Here is a 19,698-nt window from a genome sequence, read left to right on the forward strand (position 1 = left end):
ACACACACCTTATATGGACACAAGAAAGTATGTTCTAATCAGTGAGGACATACAAAATAGGCTGACTGCTTTAAACTGCGAATAAGTTAAGTCTGATTTGTTTAATGACACCGATTTATTAACAATTGGTTATTGGACGTCAAACATTTGGTCTCTTTGACATGTAGTCAGACTAAAACCCACTACATTTGTTCCACTGTGTCAAAAATGGCCGTATGTTTGACATCCAATAGCTGATGATTAATAAATCAATGTGCTCTAGTAGAGTTGCTAAACAAAACAAACTTTTAACATTTATTCCATAAACAGCAAGGTATCTTTTACCACGGAAAGGACAGCACACACCATAACCTCTGATCCACAAATCATGGGGCATGTGATAGAAACATTCCTCTCAGAGAATAGATCTATGAAGTGCTCATTGCAAACAAATAAATACAGGGATGTGAGAGGGGCTGGAACAAAAAAGCTTACTGTGGCCGGGGTCCAGGGGCTGCTCAAGGACCCCTGAAGGAAAATTGTTGTTTGCAACCCCTGGAACTGCCAAAAATTGTATTCAATGTTAACAAATCTAAACTGGTTATAACTTATAATATAAGGTACACATCATAAACTTGAAACCATGAAAACATGCAAATGAACCTTGTGTGGTCAGTGGTATTGATCATCATGGGGTTTTTTAGGTTTTTTTTTAGACAAAATGGAAAAGCGCATTTAAGCGTTTCCGGGTAGCTTTCACATCCCTGTAAATATATTTATCTATTTTATATCCATAAAACAAACAAATTTCTATGTCTCTGTGTGAATGCAGTGAAATCACAACTGAAAAACAAGCACATAAACAGTTAAAGTAACAGACCCTAGTTTTTAAACACTACAACATATTTTTTCACTATTAAAGCTGTTTTGCTAATTTAAATTAGAAGTAATTACATTTTATAATTTAGAATATCAGTTTTCATACACCTGAAGTGGTTTTGGTCATTCAGGTTTTTGCAATAGCCAAAAATACATTTTTCCAAAATTCTAACAATGCATATTCATCTAAGATGTAATGCTTATTGAGACAAACGTTATTTTTAGATGATATTTCCCTGTTTAAACACCACAGACATTAGCTTCTCTCTGTTATAACCGTATCTAAATGGGTGTTGCAGGTTAACTAAACTTAGTCAGTGGTGTAGGAAGGTGCCAAAACAAAAAGAGTGTGTATGGAGGTGGCACACATATATATATATATAAATATAAATACAGTGAAACTTCTAAACCGGACACCCTCAGGACCAAGTAAAAAGTCCAGTTTAGAGAGGTTCTCTTCTGTACAGATATTTAAAAAAGGGGCTGCGAAAAATGTCCGGTTCTGAGGGAATTCCGGTTTATAGAGGGTCCGATTTTGAGAGGTTTCACTGTATATATATATATAAAACCATAGCAGCATCAAGAAAAGTGGCGCATGGCCCCCTCTTGCTCCTTCTCCACATCCTACGCCAGTTTTAGTGTCCATTTTCATGTTCTGAAACTTGGGTATGTGCCTTTAAGATGGCAGAGTTACGCTCCCATTCCACGTGGGCGCTTCTGGTTGTATTTTTTGTACAAGAACCAGATTCGTTTTCTCATCTGGTGATACTTCGTCGGGTACATCCACTTCATCTTGTGGCCCTGGAAATGCATCCTGCGCACCAGTCTCTGCAGCTCGTTGCCACGGAAACCAATCAGCCAGGCAGGTCCTGCAATAAGGTCGGCAGGATGAATGTCTCCGTCGCCTAGGATATCTGAAAACAATGAGATGAAAAATATACTGGTGACCAGTATTTAAAACAACAAAGAAACTAAAAATATTTAAAAGTTTACTACTGTTGAAGCACAGCCTCTACATTAACTTTTCCACCCAGGAGCCAGATGCCGCCTACTTCTGTTTTTTTTATACGGATATGTTTAATACTGTTGATACACCGCCTCTACATTAACTTTTCCACCCAGGAGCCAGATGCCGCCTACTTCTATTTTTTTTATACGGATATGTTTAATACTGTTGATACACCGCCTCTACATTAACTTTTCCACCCAGGAGCCAGATGCCGCCTACTTCTATTTTTTTTATACGGATATGTTTAATACTGTTGATACACCGCCTCTACATTAACTTTTCCACCCAGGAGCCAGATGCCGCCTACTTCTATTTTTTTATACGGATATGTTTAATACTGTTGATACACCGCCTCTACATTAACTTTTCCACCCAGGAGCCAGATGCCGCCTACTTCTATTTTTTTTATACGGATATGTTTAATACTGTTGATACACCGCCTCTACATTAACTTTTCCACCCAGGAGCCAGATGCCGCCTACTTCTATTTTTTTTATACGGATATGTTTAATACTGTTGATACACCGCCTCTACATTAACTTTTCCACCCAGGAGCCAGATGCCGCCTACTTCTATTTTTTTTATACGGATATGTTTAATACTGTTGATACACCGCCTCTACATTAACTTTTCCACCCAGGAGCCAGATGCCGCCTACTTCTATTTTTTTTATACGGATATGTTTAATACTGTTGATACACCGCCTCTACATTAACTTTTCCACCCAGGAGACAGATGCCGCCTACTTCTATTTTTTATATCTAGATATTGAAATGTTTTAGCCACCAAATAAAAATAATGGTCACATATGAAGTGTTCGACATATTTGAGGAGGACACTAGCCCTCATAGAAGCTTTGGCTAGTGCCCTATGCTGTAATATAGTAAAGCAGTTGATAATTTCCCCCAGCCCAGACTAAATATTCACTAGGGCTAGTGAATTTGTTGAACCCAGGACATATGCAACGAAACTGATTGCAGGGTAGAAGGCTAGAACCACCAAATTCGGTTTCTCAAATGGGCATCGAAGCGAACTGGAAAGTTGATATAAGGCCACGTCTGGGACTGTATCACTGCTTTCGCAGGGCTTCTAGATTATGGTAGCCCTACTCTCATGGCTAGTGATATTCAATGTTGGGCTCGTAAATAACTAATATCGCATTGCCTGAAATGTAGTCCTGTTATTGTTGTTGTGTCAGTCATCTGCATGGTGATCACAAGTTTGCAATTGAATGTATGGATTCATGGATTCTAGATTATGACCGCCCCACTCCCATGGCTAGTGATATTCAATGTTGGGCTAGTAAATAACTACTATTGCTATGTCCGACGGCTAGTGAAAAATAGGATCAAATGTTACAGTTAAGTCTATTTTGAAAATATGAATATCCTGTCCCCACCTCAACACCCAAATGTTAGTTTTTTCTAAGCTCTATCTACATCTTTAGGTGACATATCTGATTATTACTATTATTTAGTAAAGTAGGGCTAGTGAATTTTTAATTGTGGCCAGTACATTTTTAAAATCACTGGTCCCATGGCTAGTGGATTTTATAAAAATTCTACAAGCCCTGTTTCATATGATGTGATGCCGTAACTGGAAATAAATCAAACTGCATTCTGGCATTCACCGCTGACATAAAAAAATACAATCGAAGAAAAAGAAAGAAAGAAATGTTTTATTTAACGACGCACTCAACACATTTTATTTACGGTTATATGGCATCAGACATATGGTTAAGGACCACACAGATTTTGAGAGGAAACCCGCTGTCGCCACTACATGGGCTACTCTTCCGATTAGCAGCAAGGGATCTTTTATTTGCACTTCCCACAGGCAGGATAGCACAAACCATGGCCTTTGTTGAACCAGTTATGGATCACTGGTCGGTGCAAGTGGTTTACACCTACCCATTAAGCCTTGCGGAGCACTCACTCAGGGTTTGGAGTCGGTATCTGGATTAAAAATCCCATGCCTCGACTGGGATCTGAACCCAGTACCTACCAGCCTGTAGACCGATGGCCTGCCACAACGCCACCGAGGCCGGTACAATTGAAGAGAACTGGAAGTGAATCCCAACTTCCAATTACAGTTAGAAGTACACTGAAGCACTTTGTCACCAAAGTTTTCTCCCATTGTAACACGTTTTTGACTGATACAGCCTTCTTAACAACTACTACAATGTATTTAATACATTTGCTTGTTTTATTAAAATAATGAAAGAACATAGGCTAAATATATAATATACTCATGTGGCTAGTTATTTCATTGCGGCTGACATTTTCAGTGCTCTGATTGGAAATACAGTGAAACCCCTCAAAACCGGACCCTCAAGTAAACCGGAATTCCCTCAAAACCAGACGTTTTACACGGTCCCATGATTTGCGTATCTTTTAGCACTAAAATTTACCCCTCTAAACCGAAAACACCTCTGAACTGCACCAGTTGAAATTATCTGGTCCCATTGTGTTTCGTTGATGCAATTTTTATCTCAGAAAACTGGACGGTCACAGCGACGTCAATCATTACTGCATTACTTATACTTTGAATACCTACTCAGCCGATACAACGTGATTGTGTATGCAGAGCTAATTACATGAGCGCATGCCCCAGTGTCACTGTTGTGCAGTTGACAAATACCAATTAATGGATTATTTAATAGCTTTGAATTTGATATTTAAATAACTGGAGGAAACACATGTCCTCCCTTTATTCTGAGCTAGATTGTTACAAGTTAGATTAACTTACGAATTTGACTGAGATCCTTTTTATAGCCTACATGTACATCTCACGGTTACCGCAATGAACGACAAAGCCACTAGGAATTTAATTCATTTTTCCAATTGTTTGAACCCTTTTTTGTTATTGTTGTTTTGTTTTTTATCTTTGCAAGTTTATTTAACAAAGTAAAGAGTAATCAAGATTAAATTGTTTGGCTTGGTTTGGTGGAAAATTTGTCAACAGTGTTTCATTTTAGTATTGTGAAACAGAGATGTGAAACACGCCAAACAAAAATGGATGCGTTTCTCAACATAGACTGATTATTTCTAATTGTGAATTCTGGATAAATTCAAAATGTTTCTATAAATCATTAAATGTTTTGTTTTATTCAAATTTGATTGATTTTTTTGGCAGTTTAATTAGTTACTATATCAGTAGAGAACACCAACCAACAAACGGTTTACTTCAATACTGAAACCTCTGTAAACTGGATACCCCTCAAAACTGGACTTTTTTCTTGGTCCCATGGCTGTCCGGTTTTGTAGCCACACCATAAAGTTTGATTAAACTAAAACTACATCACCTACATTTTGATCAGTTGAGTGTTACTTAGATACACATACATGTACAGTAGGTGGCAGGAAAAAAAGTCACAGAAAGAGTTACAATTTAGTATAGGAAAAAAATCACAATTTTTATATAACAAAACGTATGGGTTTGCAGAGTACCCGTATTGAATGTGGCTGAATTAAAAGAAAGTGGCATTATAGTATGCAGGGGGACTTGTTAAACATATTGATTAGGGTGGGTTTGTAGAGTGGTTTCTTGTACCATGAACAATAATCATAGAACGAACAACTTGTGTGAAGGTTGGAACAACATATTCTTCAACATAGTGGACTACTACCATCCCTCAACCTGGTGGGTTATTGACAGTGAGCACCATCATCCAGCATATGGTTGGCAACCTACCACGACGACAGGTTCGTCGATGCTATGTGCAGATGCAAGAGCACCTTTGCAACCTGTGTCGATCGTCTTGAGGACTGCAAGACTGTGGCACAATTTCTCCATGGCATAGGGTGGAACATCCGCTTAAACCACCAACATTGAAAACAAAGAACATTGACAAAAACTGTTTGATCTGTCTTTTATTGCCTAATATATTTTTTATTTAAAAGTTGTGACTTTTTTTTTACTGTAACTGGGACTTTTTTGCCTGTGTTTTGTTTTCTGGGATTTTTTTTACCTGTGATTTTGTTTCCTAGATTCATACAGTACAGTGAGCACAGTGCGATGAATGAATAACAAAGTATTAGTGTGACTGAAGGGATTTTATAGTAATAATTATACTGAAAATACAAATGTATTGTAATTTATATGTTACCAGGAAAAGAAAAATGGTTTATTTAACAACGCACTCAACACATTTTATTTAAAGTTATATGGCGTCGGACATATGGTTAAGGACCACACAGATATTGATGGAGGAAACCAGCTGTCGCCACTTCATGGGCTACTCTTTTTGATTAGCTAATATCAGCAAGGGATATTTTATATACATGCACCATCCCATAGACAGGATAGCACATACTACAGCCTTTGATGTACCAGTCGTGGTGCACTGGCTGGAGCGAGAAATAGTCCAATGGGCCCACTGATGGGGATCAATCCCAAACTGACTGTGCATCAAGTGAGAGCTTTACCACTGGGCTATGTCTTGCCCCCTTATACGTTACCAGGTCTGCATTGTGTGATACCCTGTACAAGGGTTACCTGACACATTGCCGCATCCAGTGTAAATGAGCCTAAATAGTTTACCAAATTTTTAATTCTCAGAGGCCTAGTAGAATAGTCATAAATAAAGAAGCTGAATATTTCTAACCTATATAATCATTCTGACCAAACAACGCCTTCTTTCTTGTCCAGAAGTCTTTTGGTTCATAAATAGGAAAAGGCAGATTATGTCTTGAGTGTTCTACTCTCGGCAAGGTACCTTAAAAACAAAAACAAATATGCATTAACGCACACGTATGCCTATTAATGAAACCTTTAAACTAATTTTTTTTACTTAAACCCAAATTCCCACTGAACCAGAAATCCTGTGTAACATACTCACAGCGATAGAAATAAGCAAAATGTTTCATTTGTCCACCGGAAAAGTACATCAAGAAATCTACTTGTCCAGCAATATATTCACTTATCCAAATAATTGTTTTGTTTTATTCAAGTACAAGGACCGTATTTTTGATTCCACAAAATGAAACTGCATTCAACATTTTTATTTGTCCACTGAACAACCAATGAGGTACATTTTGCTTGTCTGAGCAGATTTTTACTTGTCAGGACAAATGGACAAGTGCTGAAATTATTTCGAACACTGTACTTGGGGCTACCTCTGGGTCAGCAGAAAATTTCCCCAATTTATCTATCAAACTTCCAAATTTTATAGATCTATACTTATTGATCTATATTTTGCAATAAAATATCAATTAATACATGAAATTCTTTCACCAAATTAAAATAAAATTTGCCAGTAGCTGTTAAAATTTGCAGTTGGTGATTTTGGTGAGTGCCAGAGCTAGGCCTGATATTCTTTTCTTGAAGCAAATTTTTAAAATCATGGTCACGACCCATAATTTATTTTGTTGATTATACATGTTGCAAAACATTAATCTTGTGTTTGGCGACAGTTTTTTTGTTTAACCACACCACTGGAGAACATTAATTTATTAATCAGGGGCTATTGGATGTCAAACATCTGGTAATTTTGACATATAGTCTTAGAGGGGAAACCTGCTACATTTTTCCATTAGTAGTAAGGTATCTTTTACATGTATATGCACCATCTCACAGACAGGATAGCACATACCAGTCATGGTGCACTGGCTAGAACGAGAAACAGCCCAATTATAGGCCCACCGACAGGGATCAATCCTAGATAGACCATGCATCAGGCAAATCTTTTACCACTGAGCTACGTACAGCCCTGCTATATGGTAGAATATTATAATTTTGGAGGATGTTAAAAATATTTAAAAAATATTTAATAGCCCTTAATTTTATTTGGTTAAATAGACATGTAGCAAAACATTAATTTTGCGTGATCACACAATTACCTCCAGTGATGATCTTGGTCTCGTATCCATACCTCCGTGGCCCGGGTTTCTTATAGGGAGATGGGGGTTCATATGACTTTACCATCTTTGTTTTGGAATCTGTCGACTGGAATCTCACGGTACTATCAACACTGCATGCAGACACCGCTGTAACCGTTGGATACGCCGCTGGAGAGGAAAGCCTATGAGAATGTTGCTTTGCCACCACATTTCTGCACCACGAGAAGGAGGACTTGAGCACACTGGATACCGTTCCTCTCAATGTTAACGGTCCTGCAGCTGACGCCATCAGATGGGATGACCGTGCAGAGTTGACCTGAATGAACATGTTCACTTTCGTCAGACATTTCCCAATGGATACCATCCTTCTGACTGATGGATGTGATATGCTTTTTGTACGTTTTATTGGTGTTGGTTGTTTATGTAGCAGACATCAAGCAATTTCAAGAGTACCTAAAAATAAAAAACCTTCCATTTAACCAACTGATACAAATGTATATATGTAACAAACTGAAATGCAAATACATGTAGTTGCTGAATAGATCTGTGATATTTTTCATAATATTTATAGATAATCCAGGGGTTTCCCCCAGAGGTATATGGCGCCACTATGCCTTAGGTGTGTGAGTAAGCACTTTGGCATCATGTAAGGGCCTGAAATGAATTGCCTATATGCTTTAATTGGCTATATATGACAGTCAACTGTTGGTTGTAACAAATTTTAAAACTTTACAGTACACAGGTATTCACATTTCTAACAGGTGAAACGTGTCCTTCATACCTAATTAGGTGTAGGACCCTCAGCACCCTTTCGTTTAACAACAGTTGCTTACTAATTATTATAGACAACAAAGCTGGCACTTGCATTTGCTGATAGTGAAATTGTAAGCGCCTTAAAAATATCCTGGGAAAAGGTCTAAGATATTATTATTGTGAAATAGCTATCAGATATTATAAAGTTTTAAAGTAATAAAGTCACTTCATTTGTGAGCACCTTTTCTGTTAGTGTTGGGAATTGGTTGCAATATCGTCATTAATCATTGGTAGTCAATTCGGCACTCACCAAACAACCCTACCAAGATGGACCCCTCCTGGAAAAAGGAAATGAGGAACACCGAAAGAAACATGGAGAAGGACAGTAGAGAAGGAAATTCAAGAGGGCAGTCTGAGCTGGGGGCTGCTAGAGAAGCTGGCAAAAGACAGGCATCAGTGGCGATCTCTAGTTACAGCCTTGTGTGCTTCTTAGAATGAAGGGGATTAAGAATCGATTTGGACTGACTAATCAACTTTCAATTATACAATTGGTTAGAATTTTAAGAACTTATGATAATGAAGGACTTAAATTATTAGGACTACCGGTGTGTGTGTGTGTGTGTGTATGTGTATGTGTGTGTGTATGTGTGTGTGTATTGCAAGGCAATATAAAAAAAAAAAGCTTAATGTTTGTGAAATGTCATTGATATGTCATACATGTGCATAAATTGAACACAATGATTAATTAATCATCGGCTACTGGATGTCAAACATAAAATGTGGTAATTTTGACTTGTAGTCATCAAAGGAAAGCCACTAAATTTTTCCATTAGCAGCAAAGGATATTTTTAATGCTTTTCCTCATAGACAGGAAAGCACATACTGCAGTCAAAACCAGTAGTGGGAGTCTGGTTGGAATGAGAAAACCCCCAATCTAAACGAATCCAACGAGGAATTAGTAGCAAGGGATGTTTTATATGCACCATCTCACAGACAGGATGGCAGATACCTTGGCTTTTGATATAAAGAGAAATAGCTCAATGGGCCCACTGACAGTGACACTGACAGGGACTGATCACAGACCGAGCACTTTGAAGTTGGTCTCCTGGGATCCACTGGCTCTGCGCATCAGGTGTGCACTTTACCATTTCGCTACACCCTGCCCCATTCAATGGGTAGCGTAAGCTGACTACACAGAATGGGAACCAATTGACCAACCACTAGGTTACAGTTGAGCGCTGTTGGCGAGTTGATTTGTTCCCGGTTTGCCTGCGTTGACCTGCCTGCACCCCCAAATCATGCAAATGTCTTACTATGAATAAAAAGATGCACATGCAGATAATGCTATTAATGGTAAACTCATACAAACCAACACTTACATCTGACCTGATACCGCCTTCTTAGAATAAAGACACACTAGGACATATATTCAGGCATAAAGTCGTATGTAAGGATGATAAATTGGGGGATTTCAGTCACGTTCACATGGAAGCTGACATTCGTGTTCTTCCTTCGTACTTCCCACCTGATTATCGTGTAGTTCTCGAGGGTTCTCCTAAAAGGTAATCTCTTATATTTCCAATTTCGAACAAGCTGTCAGATAGAATATTTGAAATGCACATGATATATTTAAGATGTCTTGATTAAAAAGAATATGCTAATGTATATATTAGAATGCAACTGTGTTAATGCCAATAACCATTATTTTAACTGTGAGCATGTCATGGTCTCTTGTTTGTTTAGCCCCGCCTCTAGATTGAGATCGGTGCGCGGTGTTTTTTGAAAGGAGCGGTACCAGTTGAACTAAACTGTTACTGTATAATTCATAATCTGTTTACACACATATTTATGTTTGTTTTTGTGTTCGTTTCCGATGGATGATGACAGGTTTGATGTACAACAAGGTGCAGTATTTCTATTACCTACTAGTCGTCCTGGCTGGCTAGCAGTATTACAGACCAAACCGTTTTAATTTAAAATTGGACGGTCGGTCAAGGTTTATCTTCACGTATTTGGGGATGGGTGGCTCACTTCATGATGAAGTTCATCATAAAAAATACCAACTGGTCATCATTTGTCATTTATAAAATCAAAGAGAGCTGAAGATCACCCACCTAGGCGTGCGATTACACAAAGTTTTGAATAAAATATACCATATAAAAACTTAATTGCAAGAGGATCAATTAGTTCATGAATCAAGATAAACGTTGAATGATTTTACTATCCCGCGATTCCCGGTATCCGTTGTCAGACACTTGTTCGGGGTGGGGGTGGATGGGTGGTGGTGGTTGGGGTCGAAACCGAAACCGCACTGCTCAACCAAAATTGTCATTTTAAACTCCTCTATAAACTGCTCAGCAGTCTAAATCTCCCTGCTTGCATATCATTACTACATTAGTGCACCGGGCACATGAACTTGATGACAGCAATACTTTTTCTCTGGAATAGCATATCATTGGCTTGAGGGAATCCCAGAACGAGTTACATCCTTGTATATTTTGACAGTAATCTTATAATCCATTTATGTTGTTGAAACCACTTTCATAAAATGGAAAACAACATACATTTGTGTATATATTTGAACAGTGTATGTAAATATATTTATTGGGCAGTTGTATAGGCAAAAAAATAAGTGAAATATTTTATTGTATATATATGAGAGAAGGTCAACTTTCCCCAAAACCAACTTGCCCCAGTGGCTTGTCAACTCGCCTCAGTGATTGATTAACCCTCCCCAGTGGTTGGTTAACTGGTTAACTCACCCCATGTAAGGGGGCGAGTTGACTAAACTGTTTGTGGTGAGTTGGTAGGGTTTTGGGGCGAGTTGACCAGCATTTGTTATATACATACATGTACATTTTATAAATGTAATTGTATGTGAGTGTGATGTGTTTTTCAGTTTCGTGTGACATCTTGAAAGAGTTTTTAGAAACTGCCATCCATTGTGTTCTGTACATCCGTGGTTTATACCCTCCGGGAGTCTTTGAGAAGACTAAGAAATACAATGTTCCCATTCAGGTTGGTTCAGTGTGATAATATTTGTGGGGCCTGTAATAAATTTATGTATATGTGAAATGTACTGGACACATATTGAGTGTACCTAGTATCTGCATATATTTGACTGTGATTCATGAGTGCATGTTGAAGCCATGTTGTTACAGGTTTTTCTAAAAATAGACCATGATGATTCAGGTTCAGTTTGTTTAACATGCACATTCAGAGCAAACTGTTATAAAGCACGCCTGTCATGGCGTTTGTTCTGCATGACTACTGCCAGTTCTTCAATACATGACGATGCACTGTCTGTTACATGTATAAAGTAAAGTTTGTTTTATTTAACGACGCCACTAGAGCACATTGATTTTTATCTTATCATCGGCTATTGGACGTCAAACATATGTTCATTCTGACACTGTTTTTTTTTAGAGGAAACCCACTGTCGCCACATAGGCTACTCTTTTATGACAGGCAGCAAGGAATCTTTTATCTGTGCTTCCCACAGGCAGGATAGCACAAACCATAGCCTTTGTTGAACCAGTTATGGATCACTGGTCGGTGCAAGTGGTTTACACCTACCCAATGAGCCTTGCGGAACACTCACTCAGGGTTTGGAGTCCGTATCTGGATTAAAAATCCCATGCCTCGACTGGGATTCGAACCCAGTACCTACCAGCCTGTAGACCAATGGCCAAACCACGACGGCACCGATGCCGGTGTTACATGTATAAATGTACAGCCTTTGTTCTTCAGATCTATATGGTTTTGAATATGACAAAATTCTCTAAGTCATGTAAATTTCATATCAGCAAATGTCCTGTCCCTGTAACCACTTAAATGTACATCCTATTAAAAGCAACCCTTGACTCTCTGCTGTATGTGCAGATATACAGTTTGAATTTAAGTCATTCAGTTAATGTGCTTGCATCGCAGGATAGAACCATCTCACTGGATCCATTCAGCTGATTGTGTTTTTTCTCATTCCAACCATTGCACCACAACTGGTCAAAGCCTGTGGTATATGTGCTTTTCTGTCTGTGGGAAAGTGTATATAAAAGATCACAGTGCTAGCTTTGGGTGATCAAAAAAGTTCGCTAAATTATCTTAAAAAATGCAAAACCTATAGCTATTTTCCACAAAAATATAATTTATAAAACAATATTTTTTCGCCAAATTAAAATAAAATTTGCCAATTGGCGAATGGTAAAAATGTACCGGGTTTTCTTTGATGACTACGAGCCAGAATTACCAAATGTTTGACATCCAATAGCTGATGATTAATTAATCGGTGTGCTCTAGTGGTGTCATTAAACAAAACAAACTTTAACTTTAGATTTAAGATACAATTTAGAAAGTGTCATAGTTTTGCCTTTCAGGTTTGATACTTACTTAGGTTACTATACTGATGGAAAGAAATAAGGGTACACATGGAATTGTAGACCAAACTGAATTCACTACTAGCGTAGTATTGACTGTATTTCATACCAAGTTGTAATGTGGGACTGAATGTCTGTAGTGTTGAATGTGCTGCCTATATGTTTCCAGTCAACTTCGGACAATATGAATTGATTTCTTTATTATTTCTTGTTGCTATCTATGTGATACTTTATTTCTTTCCATCAGTATACATTAATATCTGAGGTTTCATTGTATGCATTTCTTATTTCAGATGTGTGTGCATCCAGAAGTCACTCAATACATCTCCAGCCTTGTTGACGGAGTTACGGTTCTTCTCGAAAAAAGGCTGGTCGACAAAGTTGTCATTGTCATACTGAGGGGAGATAACTCTCCAGTTGAGAATTTTGTCTTTGAAATTTGTGGACCACTGACAAAAAACAGGTGTATATTAATTTTTTTTTATACATTTTGTAAATAAAGTCATCATAATTTTTTATTTTTTAAACCAATGAATTCTTTAAAAGTATGTAAGACAATTAATTCTAATGTTATATACATAAGTATATATGTACACAATAGTATGAGTTGAATTTGTATTTTAAACTATTACTGGTAAAATTATAAAATGACTTGATAAACAATTCTTCTACATTTTACTCTATATACTCTATTTCTCACTCCAGCCAGTGCACCACGACTGGTACATCAAAGGCCGTGGTATGTGCTATCCTGTCTATAGGATGGTGTATATAAAAGATCCCTTGCTGCTAATCGAAAAGAGTAGTCTATGAAGTAGCGACAGCGGGTTTCCTCCCTCAATATCTGTGTTGTCTTTAACCATATGCCCGACGCCATATAGCCGTAAATAAAATGTGTTACGTGCATCATTAAATAAAACATTTCCTTCCTTCTATATACTCTATATTCTAATTTCAAGTTCAAACATGCAGTAGAATTATGAAATGTTTTTAAATTATATTTTATTTTAAGATGATTTTAATTTCCAGGACTGACAATTATTTGTATGATTTGGAACAGTCATTACGTGCTTTCATCCTCAAGTTGAACATTTGTGACGGCTTGCTGCAGCCCTTGCCTTCTGGTAGGTCAGCTGTTCACTCAATAATTTCATGTGTATTGTAGGCAGCTATATTGTAAAAGCTGTGACCATGTTGAATTTTTATTTTAAATTGTGTTTTTAATTTTAAGGCTATGAGTGGTGTAATTAAGTAATTTGGTATCTCACCACTATTGATTATACATTGATGACAGTAAAAATATAAAGCCAAGCACTGACTAAATTATTAACAGTAGGTGCTATATACTACCTGACATGAAGAGAACAGCCTCTGTGACAGGATTTAAGCAAATAAAATTGATACTTTGCCACCTGCAATTTCAATTGGCCAGACTCCTGAGCACATGGGCTAATGGAGGGGAGGCTACTCTCGTTAAATATATGTACCACAGGCATAGTAAACAATGGTCTTGCCTGTAGCTAAGCAGATATGCATCTGTCAGTTTGATATGCCAAAATCAAGAGGCAATGTTACCCTTCCAATATTCCATAATCATACTGTCAAGTCTGTTCAGACACCAACATAGTCAAATAAAGAAAAGATGTACTCTTTTTCATAGAACTAAATTCGTCGCCTACACATCACTCATTGGCTGAAATAGCAGTGTGATCCCTTAAAACGGTCAATAAAACTAAATTATAACTGAAATTCACTGCCCAGTCAAATTATACCAGACAGTGAGGGTTGCAAAACGGATCCCAAAGTATTCAAAAGTAAATTAACAAACATTATATGAAACAGTAGATGGCTCGAACTTAAGAATTTAATACCTGGATTCGTGCATGTTACTCCAAATTGTGTATACATACCTGTATGTTTATAGATTGCTCCTGGACTCTTCACGTTCACACACGAGATTCTGCGATACAGAAACTGGAAGAAAAACAAGACTCGCTGGTAAATGTTATAGAGTTAAGTGGTCACTGTGGTTTGTGCTTTTCTGTCTGTGGGAAAGTGCATATAAAAGATACATTGCTGCATTAGGCCAAATGTTGCAGGTTTTCTCTGATGGCTGTGTCAGAATTACCAAATGTTTGACATCCAATAGCCGATGATTAATTAATTAATCAGTATGCTTTAGTGGTGTCATTAAACAAAACAAACATTTGAGTTATTAGCACAAGTGGCGCATCTGCAACCATTTTATTCATGTTGTTTTTTCAAAACATTTTCACGAGTGTTCAAACCGTACGCTTTTGACCACCCTACTCCTCCCCCCTAAAAGTGTACATCCCCAAATGAAAAATGTTGATTGACATTTTTCATTTTAAAAAAAAGCGTACACTGGGCCCTTAACCCCCTCCCCCAGTGTATGGTTTGTACGCTTGTGAAAATTTTGAAAATTATGGACGGCCCCTAAAGCCAATTCTTTTTTCAGTCATTATTTCTGTTTTCTTTTTGTTTCCATTAAGAAAAAAAAAGAAGATATATAGTGTACGATACTGACTGACCAACTAGCCACCCATGTGACTGCTGAAATGGTTGAAGGATCGAATCCTTGGAAGACATATTCTCTGATTGGGTTTTGTTTCTCCAGGGCGGAATGTGCAGTTGGTTTGGGATCGATCCATGTCGGTGGACCCATTGAGATATTTCTCGTTCCAGCCAGTGCACCACGACTGGTATGTCAAAGATCCCTTGCTACTAATGGAAAAATGTAGTGGGTTTGACATCCACTAGCCAATGATTAGTAAATCAGTGTGTTGTAGTGGTGTCAAACAAAACAAACTTCATTTCTTTTCACATTACCTGTCCTCAAACAAATGCACTCCCCCCCCCCCTCCCCCCATGGCTAGTAAAACGCGAATACAAAACAAAAATCTGACAACAAAATTTGACTCCTAAGCAGAGCCAAAGAAAAGACGTCTGGACCCAATAGCGAAGAGATAAAAAAGGAAGTTACAGTCATGTGACCGGAACTAGAGGGAGTGTACAGTAGAAGAATTTAGGCCATCTCACTGGCTGTTGGGATGTTCGGACCAGATTACTAGCTGTAGGGGGGGAGTGCACTTGTTTGAGGACAGGTAATGTATCCATAAAAGAGAAAACACTCCAAGTTTTCTCCAAAATTATTTCTCCATCCCAAAAAGTGTAACATGACTAGTATTTCAAAGTCCATGGTATGTGCTGTGCTGTCTGCAGGATAGTAACAGAGTGTGCACATAGCTGAAATCTTTACCCAGGACAGCGTGCTTGACTATTACATATGTATTAAAGCCGAAATAAATTTAAAATAAAAACTAAAGAAATATAATTTGAAAATTGTTGCTCCAACATGCTTGAATGCTGTAGTGAATAACTTATGCCAATGTTCCAGCATAAAACATAATTAGACAGCCATTCAGTAAATGTATGTATTACAAATTTCCATTCCAGAACTTTCCATGGGTGGAAGCTGATGAGAAGGAGCAGACGGTAGTAGACTCAAAACTTGTCCCTCTCAAGTCGATGAAATCCAACTTATTCCAGGTGAACCGTCTTACTTGTAAAGGTACCGGCCTCGGTGGCGTCATGGTAAAGACATCGGTCTACAGGCTGGTAGGTACTGGGTTTGGATCCCAGTCAAGGCATGGGATTTTTAATCCAGATACCGACTCCAAACCCTGAGTGAGTGCTCCGCAAGGCTCAATGGGTAGGTGTAAACCACTTGCACCGACCAGTGATCCATAACTGGTTCAACAAAGGCCATGGTTTGTGCTATCCTGCCTGTGAGAAGCGCAAATAAAAGATCCCTTGCTGCCTGTCGTAAAAGAGTATCCTGTGTGGCGACAGCAGGTTTTCTCTAAAAAGCAGTGTCGGAATGACCATATGTTTGACGTCCAATAGCCGATGATAAGATAAACAAATCAATGTGCTCTAGTGGCGTCGTTAAATAAAACAAACTTTACTTTACTTGTCAAGGCAGAACTGCAAGAAGCAGACCTCTCCATTTAAGGGGAGCCATCACTCTTGCCTCCCTCTCATCACTCCCCTGAGACCAGTTCAAGGGGAGTCATTTTCAGCTCCCCTTAGCATGTGAATTGATATGGTATCATAATCTAAGTTATGAGAGCAATTAATCGCTCCCCTCAATTGTTTTCATATTGATATCTGAAGAATATATGAATTCAAGTAAATATGTTGTTTGTATGTTTGTATGCTCCTTCAACCAACGCTCACTGTAATACATTTTTGCAAACATTCTAAAGAGCAAAGGGGCGAGATGTAGCTCAGTGGTAAAGCGCTCGCTTGATGGGTGGTCAGTTTGGGATCGATCCCCGTCGGTGGGCTATTTCTCGCTCCAGTCAGTGCACCACGACTGGTATATCAGAGGCCGTGGTATGTACTACCCTGTCTGTGGGATGGTACATATAAAAGATCCCTTGCTGCTAATTGAAAAAGAGTAGCCCATGAAGTGCAACAGTGGGTTTCCTCCCTCAATGTCTGTGTGGTCCTTAACGATATGTACGGCTCCATATAACTGTAAATAAAATGTGTCAAGTGCGTCGTTAAATAAAACATTTCCTTTCTAAAGAGCAAGCTCCAACTAAAAATCAACAGGGATTTTTTCTTATCTTCAGCTATAATTCAGTTCTACATGTATATAAAAATATTGACAATGAATGGAAAATACAGCTACATGCATGTAGCTGATTCAGTAAAATACTTTTCGGAACCATTTAAGTATCTCGCCCCCTTTCCTTTCTCGCCTTTAAATTTCTTCCAAATCTGGCAGTTCTGATTTTTCAACTTGTTTTGCTTTTTCACCTTCAAATCCCAGTCCTTACCTGTATCTTTCTGGTTGAAGATTGGTTTACGGTTACCTGAATAAACATATTTTATTTCGCTGTATTTTATAATTCTCTTTTTTTTTTTTCAGATGCAATTATATGTTGAGGAAAGTGAACACAAAACATGATCGTCCATTAGACATGAAATGATACCCATTTGACTTGCAGCAAATATGCCAGTCAATGTGTCACAAAGATTCATCACCTCAGGGTAGAATGCAGGAGATTGTCAAACAAACACAGTGAAAGTCTGTCATTATATTCTGTGCAAGACATACAGGGCAGAATTTACGAAGCTTGTTTTTCTTAAACACAGGTGTTAAATCATTGTAAATATATGTAGTTATGCACATTTACGATATAAACAGGCTTTCTAAATTCGGCTCATAGATGTCTTCACATGTGTAGGAGTCTAGGACACTTATACGAGTCCACATTTTTGTTACTCGACATTCATAATGTTACGGTGCTATTCATTTTGAAATCCTTAAAGGGGCATATCCTGAGTTGGCTTCCATTTTGCTTTCCATGTTTCCGACTAAGAGAGTCTTTTTGGTGATTAAAATTACATACAGAATATATTTCCAGGCACGGATACAAGATTTTTGAAAGAAGGGGTGGGGGGTGTCCAAATGTGATGACTCATCTCTCCTTTTACACAGCGCACCTCTTGCAGCTGAACACATCATGCTCGAATTTACAAAAAGGGGGGGTCCACTATTGTTTTCTTTAGAATATTGGGGATTACATAAACGAGATGTTTGTTGTCGTCTTAATGTTTGTACATGTAGTATCCAAAACCAGATTTTACCTCCAATAATTTCTTATGTACGAAAAAATATACATTACAGACTAAACTGAAAAATGATTTATGTAAACATTAGCACCCAGCCTCAAACATATTAGATATTCAGATCTTGGTATTTTTAATCTGGGAAAAAAAAAAGGCTCTATTAAGAAATAGTTGTAAACGGAGGACAGTCGCTATAAAAGGTCTTGCTTCTTGTACAATAATGCACGGCAGTTTTCGCTAAAACTTTAAATCTGGTTTGACTGGCCTCGGTGGCGTCATGGTTAGGCCATTGGTCTACAGGCTGGTAGGTACTGGGTTCGGATCCCAGTCGAGGCATGGGATTTTTAATCCAGATACCGACTCCAAACCCTGAGTGAGTGCTCCGCAAGGCTCAGTGGGTAGGTGTAAACCACTTGCACCGACCAGTGATCCATATCTGGTTCAACAAAGGCCATGGTTTGTGCTATCCTGCCTGTGGGAAGCGCAAATAAAAGATCCCTTGCTGCCTGTCGTAAAAAGAGTAGCCTATGTGGCGACAGCGGGTTTCCTCTAAAAAACAGTGTCAGAATGACCATATGTTTGACGTCCAATAGCCGATGATAAGATAAAATAATCAATGTGCTCTAGTGGCGTCGTTAAATAAAACAAACTTTTTACTTTTTAAATCTGGTTTGAAATAATTTCTTTATATCTAGTCATTTAAAATTTATTTTTGAATGTACAATCATCTTCTAATTTGTATAGTAATTAGAATTTTGTACATTTATGTTTGTATTGATTCTTTTGAAAGGTTAAATATTCCCATGATTCAATAGTATGTGGGGCAGGACGTATCCTAGTAGTAAAGCACTTGCCTGATGTGTGGTCGGTCTAGGATCGATCCCCGTTGGTGGGCCCTATTGTTATTCGTTCCAGCCAGTGTGCAATGACTGGTTTATCAAAGGCCGTGGTATGTGCTATCCTGTGAAATGGTGCATATAAAGATCCCTTGCTACTAATGGAAAAATGTAATGGTTTTCCTCTCTAACATTGTTTGACATACAGTAGCTGTTAATTAATAAATTGGTGTGCTCTAATTGTGTTGTTAAACAAAACAAACAAACACAATAGAATGTCTTAAAAGGTACTTAAACGGACACATCAAACATACACCAGCTGATGTGATATATAGTCTGCATTATGAAAGCTCTAATCGGCACAA

At 38.1% G+C, this 19,698-nt stretch overlaps 2 protein-coding genes across 3 annotated transcripts; one reads left to right on the forward strand and one right to left on the reverse strand.

The window, feature by feature from the left end:
• Positions 1 to 220: 220 nt before the first annotated feature.
• On the reverse strand, positions 221 to 9,993 carry LOC121390353 (39S ribosomal protein L51, mitochondrial-like). Its single transcript, XM_041522145.1, has 4 exons — positions 9,840 to 9,993; positions 7,708 to 8,160; positions 6,474 to 6,584; positions 221 to 1,772 (listed from the first exon to the last, which is right to left on the reverse strand). Exons 2-4 carry the CDS (start codon positions 8,069 to 8,071, stop codon positions 1,549 to 1,551), a joined length of 699 nt encoding a protein of 232 aa, XP_041378079.1. The 5' UTR covers positions 8,072 to 8,160; positions 9,840 to 9,993; the 3' UTR covers positions 221 to 1,548.
• Positions 9,994 to 10,240: 247 nt separating this feature from the next.
• Positions 10,241 to 18,880, forward strand: LOC121390284 (mitotic spindle assembly checkpoint protein MAD2B-like). Of its 2 annotated transcripts, XR_005960188.1 has the most exons (8): positions 10,241 to 10,364; positions 11,360 to 11,478; positions 13,127 to 13,296; positions 13,863 to 13,957; positions 14,758 to 14,831; positions 15,347 to 15,556; positions 16,311 to 16,403; positions 17,794 to 17,826. XR_005960188.1 is itself a non-coding variant. In XM_041522069.1 (7 exons), the coding sequence occupies exons 1-7, from the start codon at positions 10,334 to 10,336 to the stop codon at positions 17,830 to 17,832; spliced, it is 621 nt and encodes a 206-aa protein (XP_041378003.1). In that variant the 5' UTR covers positions 10,241 to 10,333; the 3' UTR covers positions 17,833 to 18,880. The 2 variants fall into 2 exon arrangements, 1 of the variants encoding a protein (XP_041378003.1); XM_041522069.1 differs by lacking the exon at positions 15,347 to 15,556 and having other exon boundaries at positions 17,794 to 18,880.
• The last annotated feature ends 818 nt before the right edge of the window (positions 18,881 to 19,698 follow it).

Source organism: Gigantopelta aegis, chromosome 15 (assembly GCF_016097555.1).
Source record: "Gigantopelta aegis isolate Gae_Host chromosome 15, Gae_host_genome, whole genome shotgun sequence".
Classification (NCBI taxonomy): Eukaryota; Metazoa; Mollusca; class Gastropoda; order Neomphalida; family Peltospiridae; genus Gigantopelta; species Gigantopelta aegis.